Below are 18,593 nucleotides of genomic sequence, written 5' to 3'. Positions count from 1 at the left end.
TACATGGCATGCATATCATGATTTCCGTGTTACCACCTGCTATTTATGTTCGTCACACAGCCATGTCGCGCAATACGAATACTAGTGTATATCAAGCTAGCGAAACAGCCGCCAGCGCACCATGAGCCTGGCACGTAAGTCATGCTGTACATGACATACGTGTCATGATTTTCATGTCAACTCCTGTTATTTATGTTCGTCAGACAGTCATGTCGCTCAATACCAGTTTTGGTGTATATCAAGCTAGCGAAACGGCTGCCAGCGCTTCATGAGCGTGGCACGCAAGCCATCCTTTACATGACATGCATGTAATGAGTTTTTGTTAACACCTGTTGTTTGTGTTCGTCACACAGTCACGTCACTCAATACCAATTTTGGTGTGTATCAAGCTAGCGAAACGGCCGCCAGCGCACCATGAGCGTGGCACGTAAGTCATGCTGTGCATGACATGCGTGTCATGATTTCTATGTTATCATCTGTTATTTGTGTTCGTCACACAGTCAGGGCGCTCGATATCAGTTTTGGTATATATCAAGCTAGAGAAACGACCGCAAGCGCACCACGAGCGTGGCATGTAAATCATGCTGTACATGACATGCGTGTCATAATTTTCATGTTAACTCCTGTTATTTATGTTCGTCACACAGTCACTTTGCGAGATACCAATTTTGGTGTATATCAAGATAGCGAAACGGCCGCGAGCGCACCATGAGCGTGGCACTTAAGTCATGGTGTACATGACATGCGTGTCATGATTTTCATGTTAACTCCTGTTATTTATGTTCATCACAGGGTCACTTCGCGAGATACCAATTTTGGTGTATATCAAGCTAGCGAAACAGCCGCCAGCGCACCATGAGCCTGGCACGTAAGTCATGCTGTACATGACATACGTGTCATGATTTTCATGTCAACTCCTGTTATTTATGTTCGTCAGACAGTCATGTCGCTCAATACCAGTTTTGGTGTATATCAAGCTAGCGAAACGGCTGCCAGCGCTTCATGAGCGTGGCACGCAAGCCATCCTTTACATGACATGCATGTAATGAGTTTTTGTTAACACCTGTTGTTTGTGTTCGTCACACAGTCACGTCACTCAATACCAATTTTGGTGTGTATCAAGCTAGCGAAACGGCCGCCAGCGCACCATGAGCGTGGCACGTAAGTCATGCTGTGCATGACATGCGTGTCATGATTTCTATGTTATCATCTGTTATTTGTGTTCGTCACACAGTCAGGGCGCTCGATATCAGTTTTGGTATATATCAAGCTAGAGAAACGACCGCAAGCGCACCACGAGCGTGGCATGTAAATCATGCTGTACATGACATGCGTGTCATAATTTTCATGTTAACTCCTGTTATTTATGTTCGTCACACAGTCACTTTGCGAGATACCAATTTTGGTGTATATCAAGATAGCGAAACGGCCGCGAGCGCACCATGAGCGTGGCACTTAAGTCATGGTGTACATGACATGCGTGTCATGATTTTCATGTTAACTCCTGTTATTTATGTTCGTCACAGGGTCACTTCGCGAGATACCAATTTTGGTGTATATCAAGCTAGCGAAACGGCCGCCAGCGCACCATGAGCGTGGCACATAAGTCATGCATGACATACGTGTCATGATTTTCATGTCAACACCTGTTTCTCTGCGTCACAAAGTCACGTTGCGAGATACCAATCTTGGTGTATATCAGGCCAGCGAAACGGCCGCCAGCGCACCATGAGCACGGCACGTAAGTCATGCTGTGCATGACATGCGTGTCATGATTCTTATGTTACCACCTGCTATTTGTGTTCGTCACACAGTCACGTCACGCGATATGAATTTTGATATATATCAAGCTAGCGAAACGGCCGCAAGCGCATCATGAGGTGGCATGTAAATCATGCTGTACATGACATGCGTGTAATGAATTTCATGTTACCACCTGTTATTTGTGTTCGTCACACAGTCACGTCGCGAGATACCAATTTTGGTGTATATCAAGCTAGCGAAACGGCCGCGAACGCACCATGAGCGTGGCACTTAAGTCATGGTGTACATGACATGCGTGTCATGATTTTCATGTTAACTCCTGTTATTTACGTTCGTCACAGGGTCACTTCGCGAGATACCAATTTTGGTGTATATCAAGCCAGCGAAAGGGCCGCGAGTGCACCATGAGCATGGCACGTAAGTCATGCTGTACATGACATGCGTGTCATAATTTGCATGTTAGGACGTGTCATTTATGTTCGCCATACACTCTTGTCACGCCATACCAATTTTGGTTTATAACAAAATAACGAAACGGCCGCAAGAACAGGAAAACAGTGGCATGTAAATCATGTCGTTCATGACATGGATATCATGATTTTCATGTTATGACCTGTGATTTATGTTCGTTATAAAGTCAGGTTACGCCATAATAATTTTGGCGTACATCCTATTAACGAAACGGCCAGGAGAGCACAAAGTCGTAGATAGATAGATAGATAGATAGATAGATAGATAGATAGATAGATAGATAGATAGATAGATAGATAGATAGATAGATAGATAGATAGATAGATAGATAGATAGATAGATAGATAGATAGATAGATAGATATAGATAGATAGATAGATAGATAGATAGATAGATAGATAGATAGATAGATAGATAGATAGATAGATAGATAGATAGATAGATAGATAGATAGATAGATAGATAGATAGATAGATAGATAGATAGATAGATAGATAGATAGATAGATAGATAGATAGATACGCTCAAAGTCGCAGAAGTTCGCTAAGAAATGCTTCGCATTTAATAGAACCAGTGTAACAGCAGTTTAAAATATTAAGTACACCGGATAATCATGGCACTTACAAAATACATACCTTGTTTTGGCAAACAGCGTTGCCTCGTGTGAAGGTATATAACAATGCGATAATTTCGCCTTCCTCGCCAGAAAAAGAAGAGTTGGAAATCGAAGCGTAACTTGAAGAAGGTACTCCTTATTTGTCAAACCTAAGCCCAATAATAACACTCATTGCAGAACGACATCGGCGTGCAGAGGCGTCGGTCGTCGGAAATCTGATCGACGTATGTGACGCGTCGGCAATTCGTAAAATAGTTATAGTACCTTCCAGAAAATCGCGCTAGCCTCGCGTGCTTCCCAGGATCTACTCCGCTATCGGCGTCGCGCACATAAGCTGATTAGAATAAAGCGTTCGAGAAGGTTCAAACACATCAAGGCGTGTTTTGCGCCAAGTGATAGTGCATGTAGAGCATAGATTTACGGGAATGAATTAGCTTTAAGAATAAAGTGAACTCTAGTATTTATCAACCATGCATGCATAGTCCCTTTTTTTACTAGCAAAATTTATTTCGACAAGCACTTATTTCCAAAGGCCCTACGTTAGCCGCAGGCCATGGCTGTTTTCTTTCTCAGTGTGAATTTTTGTAGTTGTTAAATATTTCGAATAGTTGAGTACATGCTGGAACGTACCCGAGCCCCACCGAAAATGCTGGAATCTACAATGAAGCATGTACAAATTCTGGCGTGTTTAGTTTATTATTATTATTATTATTATTATTATTATTATTATTATTATTATTATTATTATTATTATTATTATTATTATTATTATTATTATTATTATTATTATTATTATTATTATTATTATTATTATTAGCAAAGTAGCGATGCATAAAATGAAGGAGGCGTTTTACAGACTAGGGTCCCATAGTCCGAAGACTGTAGTGGGACCCACGATAAAGGAAGCATGTAAAAAAATGCAAAGGCAAATGGCAAGACAATGTAGCATCAATAGAACAATGTTATACAACAGCTATAGCAAAACAACGAAACAATAAAACATGGATATGAATACAACTAAAACAATTCAATCGCTGCATCACAGTTCAAAAAGGACAACATAGAATGATTTAAGACGATAGAAGGTATAATTTCAAAGCATCCACAAATCAATCCACAAATCAAATTCTCGGCGACCGAAGACCGCGGTCGCCGTTGTCATCTTATAGCGAGTGTTTCGGTTGGTTGGGCACACGTTCGCCGCATTGCCTACAGTAGCTCGATCTTTCCAGGTTTGATTGTTGCGTTCTTCGTCGTTACAGGGACGCTACAGTACTTATAATGCTATGTTTAGCGCTCTTCATTTTTGCTGCTGTAGAGCCGTTTATTGTGGCGGTAGGGTCACAATTGATTGGTTTCACGTAATGGAGGCATTGAGACGGCTCTGAAAGTTGCGTGAATTCGGCCGATGCAAATCATGTGAATACCTCTCAAGTACGTCGAAGCGCGTCGACTACCTAATTAGCGCTGTAAGGGCGCGATCATTGCTCACTTATTTCCTTGTGGAACAGGTGGATCTCATTAAAACGGTAAAGTAATTAGGCGTGTAGCAGGCGCCAAGCTTGCTACGTACATTTTAACAGTTAGCGCGCGACAGAAAGAAAAATCAGCCTGGATATGCAGTCTGTGCAGCCAATGAAATAATCTGTCCCGCTGGGGATCTTTGCTCTCACATTGCAGTAATAGGATGGCATGAAGACTGTGTCATCGTTTTGCGCAACTTCTGACTGCTGCTACAGTTCCCTCAGGCACATATATAAGCCCATATGCGATAAAATCAGGATATTTTCCTTTGTTTATGGGCTATGCGAAATGGCACGCGTTCTTCTACAATTTTTGCTCTGCACCACACTAACATGTAAGCATTTTTAGGTTACCTCAATAGTAATTACTCAGAGATTATTTCCTTATTATTATTTCACTAAGAAATTATTGCTCCCGGAATCCGGAAATATTTGTAAGATAACGCGATATATCACTGCGACGCCTCCGCGACACTGGAAAAAGTGAGTTCTGTGCTCACGTACTCATCCAGCAGACTCATACATCAGTGACAACGAAGTCGCATAAATACGTCCCTTCCACTGTAAGGAATTTTAATGGGTCTGCATTAAACCGTGGCTAAAATTTGCGCATCATTCTTCAGGCGTGTCAACACATACGTTGCAGCCAGTTCGCTCTACCTGAGCATCTGCCGTTTGTCCACTACCTACGACCTTCTTTAAGGTTCATTCACACCTGCGACGACCACCGGTCGAGCGACCATTTGCGACTGGTGGCCAAAAAGCTACTCAAGGCGACCGCTGTTCACACCTGAGCGCGACTTATACCCGTCGCTACCCAGAATTCACTCCTGCTGATGTATGGCTGGCATTGCCATTGCCCCGTAAGTTGGCGTACTGTTCCTGCGCATGTGATTGGTTCAGAGGTTGGTGAAGCTAGTCCCGCGGCTGAAAAATCGAGCAGCGGGCGACTGAGTCAAAGCATTCGCTTTGTGACCAAAGCGGCTATTCGCGCCCAGTCTCTTTGCGACTAACTTCGTAGCGTGACCGGTGCTAGTCGTAGCGATATACAGTTGGTTAAAAAAGGAGACATCCTACTGCATACTACACCAGTTGTAGCACGTAATGTGCTATCGCACGCGTGTTTAGAGCAAGCATATATAATCTTTAGTTTTCAACTGTTGGCACGGCCAGCCCAGGAACTGAGGATTTGGTGACGTTACAGCGGATGGCGAGAGAACACTGGCGTCGAGCACGTGATATGGACAGGCCGGATGCGCAAAAACTATTTAAAAAATGGCTGGCTCTCCTGCAATCTAGAGTGGATGTAAGCATGAAATGTCCACCGGCAAAGCAGATTGGTTTGAGGTTATGCCACAATCTTCTGCATGTTCGCAAGGGCACACCCCACCAATATACATCACACTACACTGTGCGCTCGTCCATATGGCCGCCATGGTTTGCTGTCATCGTGAGAGAAAAATCTTGGGCGCTATTTTTCGCTGTTATCTCGGGCGTTGCCTAGCGTATGCGGCCTGTGTGGGCGCGGCGCGACAGCAAGCTGATGCACCACGCACACTGCGGTGCCATCTCTTGAACAATGCGGCAACTAGCACGGAGAACCACCTGCCTCTGGCAGCACGCCGTTCAAAAAACCAAGTGTATGGTGCCTTTGAAACAGCTCTGTTGCAACGGGTAATTAAGAGGTCAGCGTAAAAAAAGTTGCAGCTTCATTCATAGTGTGAACAAACATTAAGAAGAACTCTGAAGCAATATACTTTATAATTTGTTTCGACCGCTGCCAGGGTATGGAAGGCGGTAATGTAGAAGTGGTGACCGCCAGAGACCGCACTATAAACTTTTGGGCTTATTGCCCGGATCTCTCGTTGACGATACCCAGGTGATCTCGTCTGAATGCCCGTATGTTTTCGCTGACAATCCCTGATGTCTCGCTTGAAGTGCCGGGATAATGGCGCTTGAATACGGCTGAAGGACACTTGTAGGCCAAAAGCATTTCATGCTTAAAGGGACACTAAAGAGCAAAACAATTTTTCTCGCATTAGTAAAGCGGTCTTCCACGATACCAAAAACACCACGCTTGCTGCGAGAAGACGCTTAATAAGCGAGAAAACGCGCAAAAAGAAAGTACAGGTGGCGACGCCACCTTGGTATTCCCGCACCATTTGCCGTGACGTCACATATTTTTGACGGCGCCTGCTTGGGACTACGTAGTTCCTAATCAGTTAAATCGAAGTACATTGTCCTCTGAGGGGGCCAGAGACTTGATAAAACGAGTTTGTGGAAATTTCGTCGAGCCAGTGGCGCCAAAATACGTTAAATGCTCTTTGAAATGTTTTACGTCACGAATTACAAACTTCGGCGCGAAATTTAAGAATGAAACTTTGAACTTGGTTTTCTCCGCTAATAACAAACCTACGGTGGTGAAATAAACTACACAAGAGTTCTCCGAGCACACTTTATCAATCTAAACCAATTCATTGTTTCTCTTTAGTGTCCCTTTAAATTTCAATAAAGCGTCGTAACATCAAGCAGCTGACGTGGAACGGCAATATTTTTCAGTAATGCGATAACGCGTCACTCTGGTGCATGCTTAAAAAATCCAAGCCCTAATACAGAACGAGAAACAGCGCAACTACCACACAACAGGGCAGAGACGGACTAAGCGCGGTCCTGTTCTGTGTTTTGCTCTGTTTCTCATTTTCCAGGAACATGTACCAAGCGGCCCAAATAAGCACTCTAGTCCCGAATACAAATGTAGCTGCATTGGCAACACGTCAGAATAGCTCGCTTCAGCACCTGGATGACGCCAAAGTCGATGCAGAGTTACTCCATGAGTGATTATGTCTGCACTTAGACAGCAGTCATTAATTATCACACGTTTAACCGCAGTAACAAGCGTAGACTTTCGCAAGTTGTACATCAAAATGACGATTTAGTGCCTAACATTTTGTGCTATTGAGTGTTAAGTATGAACAGAATGCGCTTGTTATAGGTATCTGTAAGGATCTGTGAGATACGCAATTGAGAAGATCTCATATGGGAGGTAATGATGTAGTTTAAGTTGACGTATATGGATTCGGCTGCACTAATTATCGCTAGAGTCGGACCAAAAGGATCGCCTGCGTGTGCGATAAAAAAATTACAATGGTTTTGTCATTTGATTTTTTACAAGGACAGCTTCGAGGTTTGAAGCGAGTGCTTGTTAATTACGCTCATATTGCGTCTCTTCTCACGGAAACGAAACAAAAATTGAACGGTAGGCTCTATACGTAATTGCTAATGTTAACGACACTGCGTTTTCTGCGTCATTAGCTACTGCACTAATGATAAGCTTGACTGCGATTCCGATGAAACGAGCTGGGCTTACTCAAAAGTTCCTGCACTAGTGTACTCATAAACAATTTCTTCATTAATTTTAGCACCCTACAAGCCAGTTGATTATGACAACAAAATTGCTGTTGTTATAACAAGATTTTTCTGTAGTTGCTACAAAACCCGGCTGAAGCGACAGGCTTTTCTGCTGTGAAACAAGATTCTTTTTTGTTTTTCTCGTTATAACTGAAGCAATTGCTGCTGCTTGAGTGTGGTTGCGACAGAGAACTCAAGTACTGTCACAAATGCTTGCAGTGCAGCAGAAAAATGTGTGGCCGCAAAAGGCACCTAAATGTCAAATGAGAAATGTCCCTGAAATACGGCTAAAACTTGATGTAGCACTCCAGCAGCCTGTTGACACGATAGACTACTAACATCGGCCTTGCGACAGATAACGGGGTAACAACAGTATGCCATGTCCCAAAACACGATAGACATCAGAATTTTCTGTCGTCGTATTCTGTCATACTTTTTCTACTGAGAAATAACTTGTTCCTGTGAATCAAAGCAATGTATAAATAAGTTAAGGCTCAGTGGCACTCCGTGTTCAAAAAGATGTTTCCCCGATGAACCTGATTTCGATTTCTTTTTTTTTGTTGTTGTTGTTGTGGTGTTACCATGGTCACTGAAGCTGTGTCCTATTTATTTATTTATTTATTTATTTATTTATTTATTTATTTATTTATTTGTTTATTTATTTATTTATTAGTGTATCAATCTCAAAGTAATAGTGCTAGTGTAACGATGTCAATAGGGATATAACAGCGGCTCCGTGATCCGCTGCTTTTCGATTCACGGACACTCGCGAACATTTTCAGGAAATGCTAGTGTACTGATGCCGTTACTGGCGTAACGACGGCTCGGTGTTTCTCTGTCTTGTGCTTCACGAATACTTGCTAATAGTTGCAGCTGGTGCTAGTGTATAGATGTCACTACTGGCATCACTATTGGCAGGGAGTTTATACGAATTCATTACTTTAAAACCGCACGCACCGCAGGATAAGGCGAGAAGACAGGTGTTAGTGTGTCTTCGGTTTTCTCATCATAATTCTTGCTCTGTTTCATAATGACACGTGTATGACCGAAGACCTGATTTTTGTCGATATAGCAACTGGTATACACCCAACAAGTCCAAACCTTTGTACAGCGGAATTTTGAAATTAAGATAAAAATAGCTGAGTATAGTGTGTCCAGTACACCTGCAATATGGAGGCATTAGTCAAGATTTATTCATTTGATAACAAGAAATATATTTATCGATATCACTATTTTGTAGATAATTTCTGTGCTGTGTATAAACGTCTTAATTCCGGTTGCGTCGGATTCCCGGCCGCGGCGGCCGCATTTCAATGGAAGTTAAATCCTAAAGCCCCACGTTCTTCGATTTAGGTGCCCGTAATGAGCCCTTTGTGGTCGAAATTTTACGGAAGCCTCCATTACGGCGTCTCTGATAATCACATCGGGGTTTTGGCACATAAAACCCCAACAGTTATTGCTATATTATTTGTCGTGATAATATTGTTACGGGGAAGAAACTATATACACAGGGTATATTTGACAGCCAAAAGCGTACAACGCTGCAGCAGTCCAAGCGCGTTCCGCTCAGCCCTTCGTCGTCGTCGTTCGCTGCCCTTCTCCGCCCGTGACATTACCCGGCGGCGGCAGAAGCACCGTCCCGGTGCGATCAGTTCTCGAGGCGAGAGTGGTACGGTTTAAGGCGGGAGACATGAACTATATCGCTCGTGGCTGAAGCGGTCGCTGACAGAGGATTGAGTGGAGCGATCTCATAGGTCACGCTAGTGACCTTTCGTATGACGCGGTAAGGACCAACATAACAGGACATCAGTTTTTCGCATAGACCAACACGACGCGATGGTAACCACAGCAAGACCAGTGAGCCCGGAGAGTACTGCACGTCGCGGTGTCGGCGATCGTAACCACAGTTTTGGTTAACCTGCGAGGCGCATAAACGATCCCGGGCGACCTGGCGGGGCGATGTCAGCACGAGCCAGCGCATCACGAGCATAGGCAGTCGATGAGTCAGCGTCAGAATGGAACATGGTGTCCATGGGTAAAGGCGGGTCGTAGCCAAACAACAGGTAAAAACGCGAAAATCCAGCTGTGTCGTGGCGCGAAGAGTTGTATGCGAAGGTTACAAAAGGTAGGTTGATGCCCCAATCGCGGTGGTCCTCAGAGACGTACATTGCAAGCATGTCTGTCAGGGTACGGTTCAGGCGTTCGGTGAGGCCGTTCGTTTGTGGGTGGTACGCTGTAGTGAACTTGTGGTGGGTCGAGCAGGATCGCAGGAGGTCATCGACTACTTTAGATAGGAAGCAGCGGCCGCGGTCCGTGATCAACTGACAAGGAGCACCATGACGCAGAATGATGTCATGAAGAATGAAATCTGCTACATCAGTAGCGCAGCTGGTAGGAAGTGCTCGTGTGACGGCATACCGCGTTGCGTAGTCGGTAGCGACGGCAATCCACCTGTTACCGGTGGCCGACACGGGAAAAGGTCCGAAAAGGTCGAGGCCGACTCGGTAAAATGGCTCATCTGGGACTTCAATGGGCTGAAGACTGCCAGCAGGCAATAGCGCAGGAGTCTTGCGCCTCTGACAGAGGTCGCACGCCGCAACGTACTGTCGCACAGAACGGTAGAGGCCAGGCCAAAAGAATCGCCGGCGAATGCGGTCGTACGTGCGTGACACCCCTAGATGGCCGGCGGTGGGTGCATCATGAAGCTGGGCCAAAACATCCAAGCGGAGATGCGCAGGAACAACGAGGAAAAGCTCAGCACCTTCAGGGCGGGCGTTGTAGCGGTGCAAGATGTCGTTGTGAAGGAGGAACATCTGAAGGGAGCGGTCAGGCTGTGGAGATTGCACACCATCTATAATAGGCCGCAAAGACGAGTCGCGGCGTTGCTCAGCAGCCATGTTGACGAAGTCTGTAATGGAGAGAACGAGTGCTTCATGGTCATCTTCCGTCGTTTCAGGGGGATCGACTGGGTGCCGAGACAAGCAGTCGGCATCCTTCTGAAGTTGTCCAGATTTATAGGATACCGAAAAGGTGTACTCCTGTGCGCAGCGCCCAGCGACCGAGGCGTCCCGTGGGGTCCTTGAGCGAGGAGAGCCAGCAAAGCGCATGATGGTCTGTAATAACCGTGAAGTGTCTGCCATACAGGTACGGTCGGAATTTCATGATAGCCCAGACGAGAGCTAAGCACTCTCGTTCGGTGATCGAATAATTTTGTTCCGATGGCGACAAAAGGCGGCTTGCGTAGGCGACGACGCGGTGCATGCCCTGTTGCTGTTGTGCAAGCACTGCGCCTATACCGTGGCCACTGGCATCGGTACGAAGCTCCGTAGTGGCAGAAGGGTCGAAGTGTGCCAGAACTGGCGGGTTGGTGAGGATGGCAACGAGGGATGAGAAAGCGTGCGCTTGCTGTTGGCTCCAAGTTAATGCGACGTCCTTTTTCAGTAGGCAGATCAGAGGACGGGCCACGTCGGCGAAGTTCTGGACAAAGCGACGGAAGTAGGAGCACAGTCCAAGAAAACTGCGGACGTCCTTGGCCGAGCGGGGAGTGGGGAAATCTCGAACGGCTCGGACTTTCCCAGGGTCCGGTTGCACGCCCGCAGCGTCAACAAGATGGCCGAGTACGCAGATTTGGCGTTGTCCAAAGTGACATTTCGACGAGTTAAGTTGAAGGTTAGCGCGTCGGAAAACATCAAGCACTGTGGACAGGCGAGTAAGATGGTTTTCGAAGGTGGTGGAAAAAACAATAACATCGTCCAGGTAGCAAAGACAAATGGACCACTTCATGCCGCGAAGGAGAGAGCCCATCATGCGCTCGAAAGTCGCGGGAGCATTACACAAGCCAAACGGCATCACCTTAAACTGATAAAGTCCATCAGGGGTCACGAAGGCAGTCTTCTCTCTGTCTTGGTCGTCCACAGCGATCTGCCAGTACCCTGAGCGCAGGTCGATTGACGAGAAATATCTGGCGCCGTGCAAGCAATCGAGTGCGTCGTCGATGCGCGGGAGAGGATACACATCTTTCTTGGTAATATGGTTAAGATGGCGGTAGTCAACACAGAATCTCCAGCTGTTGTCCTTCTTTTTAACAAGGACGACAGGGGAGGACCAGGGACTGGAGAGGGTTCGATTATGCCCTTATGAAGCATTTTATCCACCTCCTGTTGTATAATAACACGCTCCGGTGCGGACACACGGTACGGCCGTCTGTGAATGGGTCGAGCATCACCGGTATCAATGCGATGGGTGACCACGGATGTCTGGCCCAAATTACGGTCGCCGAAGTCAAAGATGTCCTGGTAGGAAACGAGGAGGCGGCGGAGAGCAGAGACTTGCTCTGAAGTGAGCTCTTCGGATATCATTGGCCTGAAGCGGTCGCAAGAGGAACGTGAAGCGAATGACGGCATTGAAAAATCTGGAGGCGCATCTGTGGTCAAAGCGGAAACTGTATGGTCGGCCAGTGGTGTCAGATGTGCAAGTGACATGCCGCGAGGAAGAACTTGCGTCGAGAAGCCAAAATTGAGGACGGGAAAGGAAGTTTGATTGGCTGTAACTGTCACCACCGTGTTGGGCAGCGTGACATTGCGCGTCATGGCGACGTCAGGAATCGGGACAGCAACATAATCACTATCGTGTACTGGTGGGAATGGCGAGAGCTGGACTTGAACTGCGGCTTGCGGCGGAAGTCGAAGGAACTCGAGGGATCGTAGACGAGGTGGGCCGGCAGGAGCGGTATCTGAGAACGAAGGGAGTTCTAGCCGAAGAAGTCCTGCAGAGCAGTCGATAAGCGCAGCGTGTGTGGTAAGAAAGTCAATACCAAGGATGAGGTCATGAGGGCAATTTTCAAGTACAGTAAACAGAACTGACGTGTGATAATCAGAAATTGTGATTCGCGCAGTGCACATTCCTAGTACAGCAGGAGTACTCCCATCGGCTATACGGACGGTAGGAGCAATCGCGGGCGTCAGAACTTTTTGGAGGCGGCGGCGGAGGTTTGAGCTCATGACAGATATTTGTGCACCGGTATCAATAAGAGCAGTCACAGGTAAACTATCAACGAGAATTTCAAGAAGGTTACGTCGCTTGTCCGGAGTAATGAGAGGTTTTGCAGTCCAAGTCGTGTATGCAGCGTCACCTCCGGGGACTGCACCGGCTAGTTTCCCGAGTGGCGGTCAAAGGGAGACCGAGAGCGGCGAGGTTGGGGCGATCGGGACTGGCGACGCTGGGGCGATGGCGATCGGCTGGTTCGATGTTCTGAAAAACGCTCCGCACTTGTCTCAGCGCGAAAGGACGGAGCATATGGCGCACGTTCGGAGCGGGATCCCCAATTGTAGAAGTTTGGTCGAGGTGATGAGGTCCAACGGCTGCGGCAATGGCGGGCTATGTGTCCTATCCGATGGCACGTGAAACATATGGGCCGATCATCAGGTGTACGCCATTCGGCTGGGTTTCGTCGCGGCGCGGAGGGGAGGGTCGGAGTAGCAGCAGCAACAACTGGAGAAGCCGAGTTGGGAGTTGCATTAGCACTTTGAAGGTTTGGTGAAATGCCCATATTCGCGATCTCTTGGCGCACCACGGCCTGTATTAATAAACAGTAGCGACACTGTTTCCGGTAGTGTTGTCGTTGGACATAACAGGAGCCATAGCCTCGATTTCGCGACGGACAATCCTGGTGACGTTTTCCGGAGCTGGTGGTTGATGTAGCGTGGGTAAATCTTCGCAGGAGGACGTAGCCGCCGTGTTGGGAAGACGGTCGAACCGGTGAATGATGCGTCTACTTTTTGCCTGTTCGAAGCTACGCCATTCTGCAATGACCGACTCCACAGTCGAGCAATCCTTGCACAGCAGAAAATTAAATGCGTCATCGGCAATTCCCTTTAGTATGTGTCCGACTTTGTCCTCTTCAGGCATGTCCTTGTCTATCTTGCGGCACAGAGCCAACACGTCCTGGATGTACGCGATGTACGGCTCTGTGGAAGTCTGGACACGAGTTGCGAGTTCTTTCTTTGCAGCTGCTTGTCGTCCGATAGGCTTCCCAAATAAATCGCGTAATTTTTGCTTGCATACATCCCAACTTGTCAACTCTTCTTCATGCGTCTCGTACCAGAGTTTTGCAGTTCCACGCAAGTAGAAGAGGATATGTACTTTAAAAGGGTGTAAATTTGAGCTTGTTGGCTTGGCTTCATAGCAGAGAACGTATATATTTGTGCACTTACGAAATAAACGCTCATGTTGTTAGCCAGCGCCAAGTCCTGTCACCTCTCTTGTCTCGTGTTTCTGCGCTGTTCCCTGCTAGAAGAGGATGTTGGCCAGCATCAGCGTTGGGTCGCAGTGGTTGCTGCTGCTGACGCGCTCATACAGAGCCAGCCAGTCGTCGACGTCCACGCCACTTGTGCCGTTGAATGTGCCAGGATCACGGGGGTGCACCACAACGATCGGCTGTGGGCCTGACGGATCTTGTTCACACTGGGTCGCTTGGTCCGTCATTGTGGCAGCTGCAACGCGCCGTCCGCTGCGAAGATCCCGTTCCTGGTGCTTTATAGCGAGTCGTACCCCGCACCTTCCACCAAAGATGTCACGGGGAAGAAACTATATACACAGGGTATATTTGACAGCCAAAAGCGTACAACGCTGCAACAGTCCAAGCGCATTCCGCTCAGCCCTTCGTCGTCGTCGTTCGCTGCCCTTCTCCGCCCGTGACAATATGAATAGCAACTGACCGAGGAACGTAAAACTGTGGTGAGGTAGGCAAAGAATGCTTCTCTTTATTATAATTAAAAATCTCTATCTTCCTCGTCAAGGTGACACTTGTACATTGTTGGTGATATGTAAACCAATGTAGAACATAGCGTTCACTTGTAAACTGTCGCACGTACATTCTTCATATGTATACCGGCCAGCAGGCCAGAACAAAGAACACATGAAAAATGTGAAATGCAGCGACGCGAAACGTTGTGTTTGATTGAGACTTAAAGGTCTTAAAATGCGCATTGAAAAGAAAAACATGGCTGATCCCTCTGTCATAGGAATCGGTATAACACGAAAGTGAAAGGTGTCTTCACATAAATAGTTGATTGCTTATGGTGCATTGCTTCGCCGAAAGGGCGAAGCAATGAACGCGGTAGCGGCAAATTGGAATGTCACGCGAAGAATGGCAAGCAGCTAGAAACGTGCAGCGTGCTGCTCAAGCACAAAGGACGCACGAAAAGAACACACACAGGACGAGCGCTGACTAACAACTGTCACAATCCGCCTTCTTCACGAGGGCCCTGCGCATGCGCTCTCCCCTAGCGGAAAAGTCGCGAAACATCTCTTCATCTCGGAGGCTTTGCTTCTGGCAATACCGGTTCTGCCGGCCCCTACCAAACCCCTACCAAAACGGCAGAGGGCAGCAGAGGAAAATGGAAAAGGCGGATTGTTATTTCTTCGTCTTTGAGCAGCGCGCTCCTTTAGCAAACGCGACCGCTGCAACAAGCGAAGTGACCTTCGTGCACTTTGTAACTTCAACGTGAACTTGCGGTGAAAGCACAAGGCGTACACCCCCATCGCGAGATCGGTGCGCGTGCACGGGCGACCACACCCTGTAGGGCAAAGTACCGGTGACCATTTTGACCAAGCTCAGACCACTTCGACCAAGCTACGATGTCACGTGATGATAGAATATTGTGACATCACGTCACGTGATGTCATGCCAAAAATAAGTTTATAATGCCATATACTTCACAAAACTTCGCATATGCATTCTCACATAAAAGTTTTCTTTAGAAATAGCCTCCTGCGCATTACTTATTAAAGCGAAGGTCATAAATGCCTCATCAATCTCGAAGTTTGACCATCGGTCTCCCGCGTCTACGGCCTCGGCGTCCAGCGGCGTTGCGGACGAGTGATGCAAAATAGCATCACGTAACGACGTCATCATGACGTTCCAGATCGCGAAATTAATAAATCGATGGACTGTATCAAATAGCATCATCGGCGTTTACAGTGCACAAAAAGCATGTAGCTTGACATTATTCCGCAGGTCACGCAGCGCTCACAAAGCGCGACCAAAGGGCAAGTGCGGAGAACAATTAGGCGTGACGCTATCTTGTTAATAACATAGACAGCTCTATGAATCACGGAGGTACATTACAAGTAAAAGATTAACCTTTATGTCTCTATTGACCTCACCTATTAATTATAGAAATTGACCGCTGATCTAACGCAAACCGGTGCCAGCGCTATGCCTTATAAGCCATGAACACAACTAGCTTTAGCACTAGGGTAGCCAAGGGAGGTGGCCATTGGAGCCTCCCCCTCCGCCGAAAAATATTTCTGGTTACGACCGCGACTATTTTTAGCAGCTGCTCCACCAGATTTTAGAGTGTCCTATCGAGGTAATCTAGGCCTTCGTGACATTGTAGTCATCACGTCTATAATCGACTCCTTAAGACATCACTTCATCAAGTTATAATTGACTCCTGGACTCATAAAGTGTGTGTTATTCATGTTGTGATTTACGAGAACGGGTGGACATTAGTTGAAGAAAAAGTCCAAATTCTTGCATTGACTAATTACAAATATAACACTCAATAGATCTCAAATACTTACACTAATATACAATGAGTTTTATTGATACTATTCAGTTCTTCAGGTGCATGCATCAAGAATCAATGCTGATGCAAATAGAAGTTGTCGGATGAGCCCCGAGTAGGCCGCAGTAAAGTGCATAGGTAGGCAAACTCATGAGTCGACTCATTCAGACTCACATGGAGCCGTGAGATCTGACTGAGTCCCGGCGAGTAATATTTTGTTGAGCTTGAGTCCGAGTGGGTAAGGCAGGCCGAGTAGGCCGCAGTAAACAGTCTAGCTAGTATGTGTACGAGTGAGCCCAGTAGAGAAAATTTATGGTAGGTCTGAATCCGAATGAACCCTAAGCGCAAAATATGCTTCGCGAGGGAGTCTGAGTGTACTGCAATTTTTCCTTGCCGACCTATGGTAGAGAGGCATTGTCGTTACGTTCAACTTTTTGATGATGGCGTTTCACGTTCTGAAACTTAAGAACTAACTAGAATGTCAGTCTAGAACGAAGCACTCACCCAATGGTCCCAATTTGCCTTAACTTGCGTGTGCCGATTCCGTTTTATCCCTGCGAACTTCTTAATTTAATTGCTCCATCTAACTCGCTGCCGTTCTCCCCTTCTCTTTCCTTTTCGTGGCTTCTTTTCTCTTCCCCTAGGAGAATACATGTACTCTGTTGAAACAATTGTACACGCTGCAAGAAGCTACTACAGTAATACGAGCCCCATTTCAAACTACACCCTTTGTACAGGCAGTGGTCTGTACTTGCTACTTTCCGAGTACTTGAGCTCATATGTAAACGTGAAAGGAAACACTCAAGAGCACAGCCCGCTGATGACAAATTTGATGAACTTGCTGACCAAACTGTGCTGCCAGCAACAAGTTATCGACGCTACCAATATTGCGTTTACCGTTGTCTTTATCTGTATTTTGGAAATTTGTGGTGTCCCCTGGTGGGTGTTATCTATTTTATATCTCATGTCCTTGCTTTCTTTCTTTATTTTATCTTTTACAGTGCTTCATATATGTAACTGTGATAAGGTGGTTATGCGTTATCTTTTTGTCCTTACACAGATCCATTATCATTGTTACTTCTTATCAATATTTATGTAACCCTTTCTACGTATTGTATACTTGTGCGAATGCATGTACCACAATTTCTGTAGAAGGCCTTTTGACCCCCTCCTGTTAAATCTCTGATGGAATTGACAGCATCAAAGAATCAATATAAAATTTCACATTTGCTCTATTCACTGACCGTACCGTTTAACTATGCTTGTCCGAGAAGCTTGTGAGGTACCACGAATAGAGAACAACTAAATAATTGCAGTTTTATTCTCATTACGCTTTGCAGTAATCACTGGTGCCCGTAAGCAATATAGTCATCACAGCTTCACAGTTTACCCTCAAGTCTTTGAAGACCGAGAAGATGAGTCAAAAAAGCTGCTCGTCCTTCATGAAGGACACTCCCTGACGCTAAGTAAAGGTTCAGTGCTTTCCGAGAGTGTATTACTCCGAGACCTGACCGAAAGTGGTGTGAAAGAAACCTATGTGAGTAAATGCGTCTTTGCGCGATGACCATTTCGGTGCTTCATTTACCTTGTAATTTGTGTACACTTTTTTGATGACGTTGAACGAAATGTAACAATTATACATTGAAACGACGATCCGCTTCGGTCTGTCTATAGGAGAAAATATAAGAAAGTAAAGCGCCGCAATTGATATGTTCACTGCATATAACTTCGTCAGCAGAAAAACAACACATATCACAATAAACCTGCAGAAATGTGCCAGTTGAGCACCCAGCCACCAACGTATCTTGAGTGCAGAGGTACATTTGTGTCGTAATACGATTTCCCAATAATACTGCGATGGGTACAAATGAAATTGTAGACACTACACTATAAAAGGAAGGCAGATGGGGTAGGATGAAGAATAATATATTAGTCCGACGTAATGGACAAAAAAGCCTAGTCGATGATAAATGTGGAGCGGTGCAGTGCTAGAATTTCTCAGAAGTTTGGCATTGTAAAATTAAGTGCCATTTCGCTTCCCTGCACTATACTAAACGCGGAAAGACGGGCGGCATTCACGCTATGTACAGGTACAGGTGATGTGTCGCATGAGTGCGTCCGATACGTCGAACTTTCAGAAGGAGCAGATGCTAATGCTATGGAACTGGTAATGCTGCACGGCAAGCTACAAACGTTGTGGACGACCAATTATATTATAATCAGTTCTTTAATTTTTTTGTC

At 46.2% G+C, this 18,593-nt stretch overlaps 1 protein-coding gene across 2 annotated transcripts in view; it reads left to right on the top strand.

Annotated features, from left to right (window-relative positions):
• The first annotated feature begins 4,659 nt into the window (after nucleotides 1–4,659).
• The window catches only part of LOC119401509 (venom metalloproteinase antarease-like TtrivMP_A), a 32,316-nt gene continuing 18,382 nt past the window's right edge, over nucleotides 4,660–18,593 (top strand). For both annotated transcript variants that reach the window (XM_037668380.2, XM_037668379.2), the window contains exons 1-2: nucleotides 4,660–4,709; nucleotides 17,693–17,889. In XM_037668380.2, the coding sequence (XP_037524308.1) occupies nucleotides 4,664–4,709; nucleotides 17,693–17,889 (243 nt within the window). In that variant the 5' untranslated portion in view covers nucleotides 4,660–4,663. The remainder of the gene's footprint in view (nucleotides 4,710–17,692; nucleotides 17,890–18,593) is intronic.

This window comes from Rhipicephalus sanguineus, chromosome 8, assembly GCF_013339695.2.
Source record: "Rhipicephalus sanguineus isolate Rsan-2018 chromosome 8, BIME_Rsan_1.4, whole genome shotgun sequence".
Taxonomy (NCBI): domain Eukaryota; kingdom Metazoa; phylum Arthropoda; class Arachnida; order Ixodida; family Ixodidae; genus Rhipicephalus; species Rhipicephalus sanguineus.
This window is presented reverse-complemented; position numbering and strand designations above follow the sequence as displayed.